The sequence below is a fragment of the Mixophyes fleayi genome, chromosome 9 (genome assembly GCF_038048845.1).
Source record: "Mixophyes fleayi isolate aMixFle1 chromosome 9, aMixFle1.hap1, whole genome shotgun sequence".
Lineage (NCBI taxonomy): Eukaryota > Metazoa > Chordata > Amphibia > Anura > Limnodynastidae > Mixophyes > Mixophyes fleayi.
Genome location: NC_134410.1, coordinates 19004882 through 19015738, shown reverse-complemented (window position 1 = coordinate 19015738; position 10857 = coordinate 19004882). Strand labels below are relative to the sequence as shown.

General features: G+C 35.3%; 1 protein-coding gene across 1 annotated transcript; it reads right to left on the bottom strand.

The window, feature by feature from the left end:
• Window positions 1-7413: 7413 nt before the first annotated feature.
• Window positions 7414-8364, bottom strand: LOC142101519 (olfactory receptor 6C3-like). The gene has a single exon (XM_075185975.1). The coding sequence runs from the start codon at window positions 8362-8364 to the stop codon at window positions 7414-7416; it is 951 nt and encodes a 316-aa protein (XP_075042076.1).
• Between the last annotated feature and the right edge of the window lie 2493 nt (window positions 8365-10857).

Genomic DNA, 10857 nt, shown 5'->3' with positions numbered 1-10857 from the left:
TGTATGAGGAGATTTTATCCTGCAAGTCTCTTATCCCAGGAACCAAAAGTCCACTCTACTATAGCTGAGATTCCATTCCATCTATACCTTTTGGCCATTTATCAGCCCTACGGGAAACCCACAGCCCACTGTCTTGGATGGGAACTGAGTTTACAACACCTAATCTTGGAGGAAGATCCTAATCGGCACTCGGAGTACACACGCGAGAGACGGAAGAACACAGAGCGGGTGTTTCAACAGAGATCTCTACTTCGGGTAAGCAAGTACCCCTCTGACGGGCTTTATATTATCAAATTAACTTATGCCCTATACATAGAGGAGGTTCATCCCGATTATAAACATTACACTACTCTAAATGGCCCGCCACTCCGAGTAAATGTGCCAGCACATTATTGTGAAAGCAAAGCCGACCGTTCCTCCGCTCTCAGCTATATGTGTGGTTATAATTTAAAGAGACATTAACAGTTTGAAGACTCTCCTCAATCCGGTTATATGCAATTCTATTACTAACCAAATTGTATGCATGGACATCAACTTTATGAGCTTCTAACAAGTATGGGCCAAATGGAATACTAATTATCAGACTTTAATATTTAATTCGATATATTTTATATAGGTGCACCTATTTCTGATATTTTTCTAGATTGGGACCTACTTGGTTCTGCACGCCTATTGGGGAATGTTTTAATACCAATGTATTTTTGTTTTAATAAATTTGTTTTAATCCAATCACATTGCAATTCCAGTTTTTTGGGGGGAATTGATAATCCACTGCGTTGTGTTTTGCTATATATTATTGATTTTACGGGGTTGCAGACCCCGTGCAGTGGTTATTCTTTTCCTCCCCATATTTTGCTCCAAAAATATCTTGGTGTGTTTTATCCTATTCTATGGTAGTATTCACATTTAAAAAGTAAAACTTGGAACCCCGTTTTAATTTTGTTTTATAGTTCTGTTTCATATCATAATATGCATCTTATGGTTTATATTTATATTTGACAGGATTCGCATTGTAGAGAAATTCCTTAAAGTTTGGAATATCCCCTCTGTAAGTTAATAAAATTAGAGACCCATTGAACACAGCAAGGTGATTTCTTAGCTGAAGATATTCAGATGATGGAGAATATGGTAAAATAGAAACTTTTCTATAAAGTAATTCAGATTGTTTTAAATGAACTACCAGAGTCAACAGATAATCTAGTGGACTATATGCAATGATACCAGGTGCATGGCAATATACGTGACCTCACAGGATATATTTCACCCTTACATGTCAGGGGCAAACGCAGGATTTTTAAGGGGGGGTTTCCAAATAGTTGAATTCTGAACAAAGCAAAAATACAACTTAAAAAATAAAGCGCCACAATAAGATGTCAACATAAACTTTTTTACTGTAAATAACAAGTACAAATTAGACACAAAATAAAATCTTATTCACATGGTACTCCACATTGAAACAAACACTGATACCGCACATCAAAATAGCATTGATAACACACATTAAAACTAGCAATGATACTCCACATTAAAACGAACACTGATACCGCACATCAAAATAGCATTGATAATACACATTAAAACTAGCAATGATACTCCACATTAAAACGAACACTGATACCGCACATCAAAAAAGCATTGATAATACACATTAAAACTAGAAATGATACTCCACATTAAAACGAACACTGATACCGCACATCAAAATAGCATTGATAACACACATTAAAACTAGCAATGATACTCCACATTAAAACGAACACTGATACCGCACATCAAAATAGCATTGATAACACACATTAAAACTAGCAATGATACTCCACATTAAAACTAACATTGCTAATGTACATGAAAAAAACGAACAACAAAAACAAGCAAGAAACATTTATAACATGACACAAGTTTGGACTATATATATATATATATATATATATATATATATATATATATATACATACACACACACATACATATTTACATATATATATATATATATATATATATATATATATATATATATATACACATATTTACATATATACACACACAAATATATATATATATATATATATATATATATATATACACACACATATATATATACATATGTTTATATATATATTTATATAGATTTGTTATTTGGTTACAGGGTGAAATGAGATGGACTGGACACAATCAATAAGATGTAGTTTTTTTTATTAAAAGACCAAAGACTCTGATGTCGTTTTTTTTATTAAAAGACCAAAGACTCCATTTCTGGGCAGCCTGCAGGGTATGCAGAGCTGTGTGATTATATATAAATATTGTATTAAAGGATTAAAAAAGTAGAGGAATTCTCTACTTTTTTAATCCTATAATACAATATTTACATACAATAACACACCTCTGCATACCCTGCAGGCTGCCCAGAAATGGAGTCTTTGGTCTTTTAATAAAAAAAACGACATCAGAGTCTTTGGTCTTTTAATAAAAAAAACTACATCAGATTGATTGTGGGGAGTACCTGCAGCTCTTTGATTATTTAATCTTTAAAATATCTATTGAAATAGCCCTACCGTGCCTCTTGAAGCCAGCCAGTGATGCCGGGTATTCTAGGGAGGAGCTGCTGCGCTCGCGCATGCGCAGCAGCTTCTTCTAGCCGAACAGGAGATATACAGCAGCCGCGGCGCTGTGACAGAAGCGTCGTGGCGGTGCTGTCAGCGGAAAAATATTTGTCATGTTTAAAAACATGCTTTGGGCTCACCGATACGCGGAGGGGGGGGGGGTTCTGGAGACTCAGAAACCCCCCCTGCGTGCGCCCCTGCATGTTATGTCATAAACTGTGCATGGGCATGTGGCTTCCTTGCCCCTGTTTGGGTTTACTTACAAACTGGTTTGGCCCCCCTCTCACTGCTTCAATGAGGGCGTCCCCTTATGCAGGGTTCTGAGCTGTAGTGGTAATGGATCTGTGTATGGACTCAAATGACCCATCAGTTTTAACATCATGGTAAAATGGGAGAGAGGCTGGAACATAGATTTGAGCAACTTTAACGGCCAAGAGTCCAGTTGACTATGACGTCGATGCATTGGAAGCTTATCTTGGTCTGTGCTGCTTCTCCCCTTCTCAATTTATATTCCTGAACACAAACTAAAGTGTTGCATTAGGACATTCTAAACCCACAAGTTTTCATACAGTTTGCAGCTCATCCATCTTTTGTGTTCTGGACTGTAAAATATTGGTTATGAAAATGCCCTTCTCCCAGGCTGTTAAGGAATTTCAACTTCTAAACATCTGGCTTTATTAAACAAAATCCCAGTTCTCTCAATTAGCCTCCTGTAACACTAAACCAAATAAAATGCCCTGAGTGAGCTTAGAACATTGAAGTGTATCTCTGATATCCAATATGATAGTTCTGGTTAACGTTATAGTTTCAAATTCAGCTTTGTTTTAGGTGGAAGCTTCACTAATCTTCCTATATGCACCCAATTTCTGAAAAACTGTGTATCCCATCAGCATATACTGTACAGATGTCAGCTTTAAGTGGTGGCAGATGCAAGACTTTTTGATTACAAACAATCTTTGGTCTATTATGCCAGTTTAAATGTCTCCATAGTGAAACAATGTACCGGAGGTAATGACCACCACTGAGAGTTTCTACAGACTTCACTAGGACTTCACCCTCTGCTGCTTCCAGAACTGCCTTGTGGTTTTATGAGGCCCATTTGGCGGGACGGTAGTATTGTTAAATATTTCTACAGTTAAACAAACTTGCTACATTAAGATAATTAGGATTTAAATTTAGTGTTACTGCCCACTTACCTCTTTTGAGCAATTTGATTACACAAATTGGCCTACTCTCTCGTAGAATCAAATTCCCATTCTCCCAATGGCAAATGGGAAATTGCATCCCATTGGCTAAAGAAAAAATTACTGGTTCTTGTCAAAGCTGCCAAGGTTATAATAAATTAGGGGTTAATACATATTTAGCAAATATTAAATAATTTTTGGGGAATTCTAGTAGATAAGTGATTGTTATATTTACTTGGAAGGTATATATTAATTTAATATTAATTTAACTAGCTTAATTTTGGGGCTTTGCAACAATTTGGTATGTATATTTAATAAACATTAATTCAAGTATTCATTTGGGGTATCTACTGCAGTAATTGTTCAAAGTGATAAGGTCCATATTTTGAAACCCAGAAAACTGGAAAACATTAATGTATTGGATTTATCTGCACTGCAACACTACTGATAAAATATATATGTAGATGCCATCATTTTAAGATAAGCCAGTTTATCCAAGTAGGTCACACGAGGTACAGTGTCGATGGACCTGGGTACGTTACAATCCCCAGGGGCGCACGCAGGGGGGGGTTCTGGGTCTCCAGAAACCCCTCCTCTCCACTAAGGAAGTGCCCCACATATTGGCACTGTACTATACAGCACCGCCGCGGACGCTTCTTTGACAGCGCCGCGGTTGCTGTATAGTACAGTGCTGCCGCACCAGCTCTCTCGCGCATGTTCTTTTTTTTGGGGGGGGGAACCCCCTAGCAATCCTGCGTGCGCCGCTGATCCCTGTAATGTCCTGATTACTGAAATCTATTATAACATGTTTTTGGCATTTTAAAACTCATATTTAATACATATTACCTTATAAAGCCCAGACAATAGGAACATAGGAGAATAATAGCATCTAACATGTAGATTAATAATATTTTGATTGCACAGTGGTCAGTTTTGAAAAATAGGGATAAATCCAGGAACTATCAATTCAGGAATAACTCTTTAACTTCTAGGACTGTCGCTGCATTATAGGGACAGTTATCAACTATGTGTATATGACAATACGCAAATTCCCCCCCTCACCCCGATTTTCACGCAACCAGCAGTAGGCTGGCAGCACTAGGGTTAATAGTGCTCGGACGGGGGGACCCTAAGATTTTTTTGTTCTTGAACATTTATCTATTGTTAAACTTTTCACAGCCGCGGGGACCTGCGGGTCTATAGACAGGGGCAGTGTAACAGTGATGTGTTTACTAATCATGCAGCTAGGATGCAGTGTGTTGTATCTAGCAATTTTTAAAGCTAACTCAGGAGAGTTTGCTTAATCGCAGCTTCATACATTTGAGCCTTGTGGGAACTTTGATCTCTATCGATTTTGGAAATGGCAATTTTGACAGAGACACATCTATGACAATTTTACATAAAATCTCACTTTAATACATTTGTGAAATGAAACACCCTCAAGAAAATCATGGGAGATTCAAAATCGGAGCTTGATACATTCACCCCCAACAGTTGATTGAAATCCAAAGCAGATTTGTAACGCATACACTAGAGAGCTTTACTTGTAAAAAATATAAATAAATATGTGTTTATATATATAAAAAAAAATCTACATTGATTTTATTAACACTATAACAGGGTAACCCATAATGGGCATGACATAAAAACAGCGTTGCCCACCCCTTTAATAGGCTAGAAGCCTGGCACTGAAAATGGTGCTTCCTGCCACCCCTTTGTTGTGAGTTACGGAGTAATGGTAGTGAAGTATGTAAAATTGCCTTGCAACTACAAGTGCCAGTATGCCCACGACTGTGAGTGTCCTTTGTGGAATATATAGTTCCATAATAGATGTAATAGATAAAAACCAACACATACAAATGGTTAAATAAACTTTTATTGACATAAAGACACCCAAAATATCTTTTTAACCACTTTATTGAACAGCAAAATCTTCTTTTACAGATGTAATCCAAGTGGAATGTAATATAAAGAAAAATACTATGGGAAGATAACTATTCTGGCTGGAGTCACATTGCTGAATCAGAGTACAGTATTCTTTAATGGACAGGGAAGGTCAATTCCTGTGCAGCCAATCATAAGTGGTTTCCCACAAGCCAGTCAGTCAATTCAAGGTCAGTGTGCTAAACTAATACCTACCAACTTTTGGTTGGCGTGCTCCGGGAGATCCCGGGGGCAGATGGGCGTGTGGAGGCGGGACTTGCAGAATCACTAAGCCCTGCCCCCCCATCATGTTAACTACTCAAGGAGTCTGTATGCGGGATGTTGCCCTGCTCTCCTGGGAGTCCGGGAAGACTCCCAGAAATTCGTGAGTCTCTCTGACATTCCAGGAAAGTAGGCAACTATGGATAAACTGCTTGGGATTGCTTACAATACTATCCAATTAATTAAAATTGACATAATACAGCATGTAGGAATACACTAGAAATCATTGCATATAATTAACCATAAAATATTACTCTCACTAGTGCTCAGTCATCAGCAATTTTGTAAATGCTATGAGGTATTCTTTTAAGCTCATATTAATGTGCATAAAACATTGCAACAGATGTGCAATTATTCAGAGATTTAGGGCCTGAGTCATTAAAGAGAGAAAGGCATAAAAAAGGAGTAACTTTGCACCTGGGCAAAACCATGTTGCATTGGAGGGGGAGGTAATTTAAAATGTGAGGACAGATTTATAGTTGGGGTAGGGCATGTCCTAGATCAACTTTAAATTTTAGTGTAAAAATAAAGCTATTAAGTATTTGTGTGCTAGATGAAAAAGCAGCCAGTATTTAACTTACGTGCAAAATAATAAACTAATTTACACCCCTTGCATTGTAACATGGTTTGTCCCTGGAGAACATTTACTCCTTTTATTTGCCTTAATGACTCAGGCCCACTAAATTTATTTTAAATATTTTAAATGAAATTATACATTGTAAATGAAAGATTTTTTTTCTCATGAATAACTGTCATAGTGACTTCATTGTGTTTTATGCTAACACTTTTGCTTTAGTGAAACGGGACACATTTTAAGTGCAAAGGTTCCTAAATGTATAATGAACCATAAAAATATAATCTATAAGCTTATTTTATTTAAAACATTTCTTTATAGCCTTGCTTAATACCTAATTCTAAATATTTTGGCCTTAACTAGTGTCAGATGCACTGTTCTATGGTTAGCTGACTGTTATTATCCATTATTTGCATAGCGGCACCATATTGTACAGCACTTTCCAAAGGGACAATGGGACAAAGAGCAATATGAATATATCATTCATATCGATCCCAGTCCCATTGGAGCTTACAGTCCATTTTCCCTAACATACAAACACAAGCCGATTAACCTACTAGTCTGTTTTTGGTTTGTGGGAGGAATTCGGAGCAGCTTGAGGAAACCCACGAGAACATGGTAAGAATATACAAACTATGCTCAAACTCTAAACAGATAGGGCCCTGGTCGGAAATTGCACTCATGGCCCAAGCACAGTGATACAGCAATGTAAACCACTGTGCAGCTCCACCATGTACCATTTATTTAATATATATAAAGGACGAGGCAATAATAGTACATAAGCAAGAAAGTTGCTGAGTATCTCTGCAGACCATATATGATGTGAAATTTTAAATTGTGAGCAAGTTTGTCACTTAAACCCTTTAAAACATTTAAAACATCTTAATCTTCGTATCATCGCTGACTTTACATCTTTGTTTTTCAAACTATATATTAGTGGGTTTAAGATGGGTATAAAAGCTGTGTTAAATAATGAGAAAAACTTGTTGGACTTCGTGGTATCCAGCGACGTTGGCACCAAGTACTGTGCGAAAAGAATTGTATATAGAAGGATGACTACTGTGAGGTGGGAGGAACATGTGTAGAAGGCTTTACGTCTGCCAGTGTTGGAACGGATCTTCAGTATGGTAGAAATAATGAAAATGTATGATATGAATGTTAAAATAAAGGGAGTGAAAGTAATTAGGATAAGACCTTCAGTCAAGCTCAAAATTTCCAACGCTGAAGTGTCACTGCAAGAAAGTGTCATGAGAGGCACGAGATCACAGAAGAAGTGATTTATGATATTGGATGTGTAACAAGTGAAACCCAACAATAAGATAATATAGGGTACCACTTCTAATGCACCCAGTAGCCAACAGACAATAGCAAGCAGAATGCAGAGTCTACGGTTCATGACCATGTGGTAGTGCAAAGGATTACAGATGGCTACATAGCGATCGTAGCCCATGGCAGTCAAAATTAACAGCTCATCACAAGTCAGAAATCCAAAAAAATACATCTCAGACATGCAACCAGCATATGAGACTCTGTTCTCCCCTCTTATAAATATAACAAGGACATTATGAAGAGTGACAGTCGTGGAAAACATATCTAAGATGGACAGGTTGGCCAGGAAGAAGTACATGGGGGTGTGAAGATGGTGATCCATGCAGACCAGGAGAAGAATGGTCATGTTACCACCAACAGTGATCAGATAGATGAGCAGAACCAAAAGGAAAATTGGAGTCTTGAGCTCTGGAACATCGGAGATTCCTTTAATGATGAAATAAGTCATAATGGTCTGATTCCTTTGTTCCATTTTGTTGCTAATTTAAAAAAACAGTAATAGCAAACTAATTAAACATAATATAGACCAACAGTGCATAACAAGTGTCAAACCTTTGTCTAGCATTAAAAAATAAGATAAAAACTTAGCTAAATATTATCGATGCCATCCATTCGTGGTCTGGCTATTTAATATTTGTCATGCATGCTTGCTACTATTTTTTTTGGTTACCTTTCTTCTCGGCAACTTAATGTAATTTTTTTACCAACAGTTTTGATGTGTAATGATTCACTATTTAATTTCTCAATTTAAATGTGTACCATATTTAAAATGATTACATTTTTAGTATTTTTCTACACATTTTTGGTAATAAATGCAGGGAAAAACACACTTTTCTGCAGAGAATAATTAAGCTATTTATCTGCATATTTGCATTTATTTACATGAGTGGAGATGCCATATAGATGGAGCACAATTATCACAAATTGATTTTAGACTATCCCAGATAGTGGTTTTGGTTGCTATTTAGGGCACTAACAATACAATTTCACCAAATGGTTCGATCATGCAGTAAGTTAGAATATCATTCACCACTTAATTTAAAATTTTTAACCAGAAGTATATTTATTATTTTGTTTTTAATGTTTTGCTACAAATTATCTGTAAAACATACAGAGTAAGTAATTCCCTATAGAGAATTGTTATTTCACTACATGTTTTAACATGAGTGGGGCTGCCATAAAGATGGGGCACTGATTATTCCAAATTCATGTTTTAATCTTTACCAGATTTACAAACACTTTATTTATTTATTTTTAAAGTAACTAACACATTTTTTTAAAGTAACAAATGGTTTTGTACAATATCCTGTAACCAAACAAAAAATGTGCAATAATGATTGAAAACATCTATTGAGGGATGTAAATTCCATGAAGGCTATTTGAGGGTACAATTTCGATCTAAATGTCAAAATCTTTACTTGATGCACCAAATACAGCAAATCAAAGAGAATCCCTTTCTCTGTTTAATCTATCTCTTAATGGTGAGCGTCCAAGTGAGGGATCAGACCATCTTTGCTACATGGGGATCATAAAAAATTGGAGTTGACCAAGATTAGTCAACACTGTAATAATGTTTATAAGGAAAGGTTCATTAAAAATGTAATTATCTGAAAAAAATTGCTGCAAAGTTAATAGGATGAGTGTAAGATCCAAACAGTCCTGCAGTTTTGGACAAAATGCACAAAGGTAATTTTAGTGTAGTTTTTTTCCAGAATTACATGATACATTTAATTATTTAATTTGCTGAATTAGGGTACATCTTTTTGATTTGGCAAAGTTTATTTTAAAAAATTTTGTGGTGAGAATAACTTGGAAATATTTTACACATTTGGCAGGATCAGACCCAATAATGTTTCCCATAATAAGAAAATATCAAAAAGAGAATATTTTTTAATATTTACACCAGATAAATCCCAAGGATAAAATAGATTTTGCTGTATAACTGGTATTACTTTCTTAAAATGTGATTGACACTCTAATATGGAACATTCTAAAAATAATAAATACAGTATTAATTTTATATTTAGGTAGTTGTATTGCACCGCACCAAGTTGACCATTATTGCTCACTTTGAGTATATAGTTGATAATTATTCTTCTATAATTTACATTGGAGTGTGCACTCAGACACTGTATAGAGATCAATATTGTAAATAAAAGAAAAGAAAGAGTGTGTTTAGACTGAGAGGCAGATTAATTTATGTAGGTTATTTTTGCAATAAAGAATGTGACCTATAAAATTGATAAAAATAACTTGATACTATAATTTTGTGTTCATTTATGTAAAAGTGTTGATATATAGTATTCAGTGGTAAATGACTATACAGTCTATGATTTATTTTATGCTGTTGCAAAGTAGCCTAAATGATAAAAGTCTGAATCTAGGGAATCATAATACAAATATATAATAATTATAGAAATATAATAATAATAATAATAATAATAATAATAATAATGTTTTAGACATTTTGAACTAAAATGCAAAATATATATGAAGTATTTCAAATTTGCCATGATTTTAATTATTTTTTTCAGTAATGGCATAAAATGCATTTTTAGTTTCAGTGCATCTATACTGAGCCCTTGAAATTGGAGTAGTATAGAAAGTCTGTGTATCAACACAAATATATTGCTTGCTGTAGTTTCTCTCTGCCCATACAGTTACTTCCAGAAACAGAACCATATTTTGAAGATTTGTTCCCCCTTTTTGTTTAACTAGCAGCTACACAGTATCACTTTCTACAGAACTGATAATAGGTATACAGGTCAGTGTAGATATCTGCAGAGATTCATCTGTGCAAGAAAATCACGTATACAATTTCACATATTTTTCATTAGATGTAGTCAGGATGCCTGCAAATTAAAGTATATTTGTCTAAGTGGCTGATCTAATATAGTACAAAAGCTGTTAATATCTTTTATTCTTAAATCTATGAATGTAGAGTCTCTGAAGTTATATGTTTTTG

Bases quoted from the DNA above. Each gene is read 5' to 3' on its own strand.
- LOC142101519 (XM_075185975.1), bottom strand. From the start codon at position 8,364: ATGGAACAAAGGAATCAGACCATTATGACTTATTTCATCATTAAAGGA.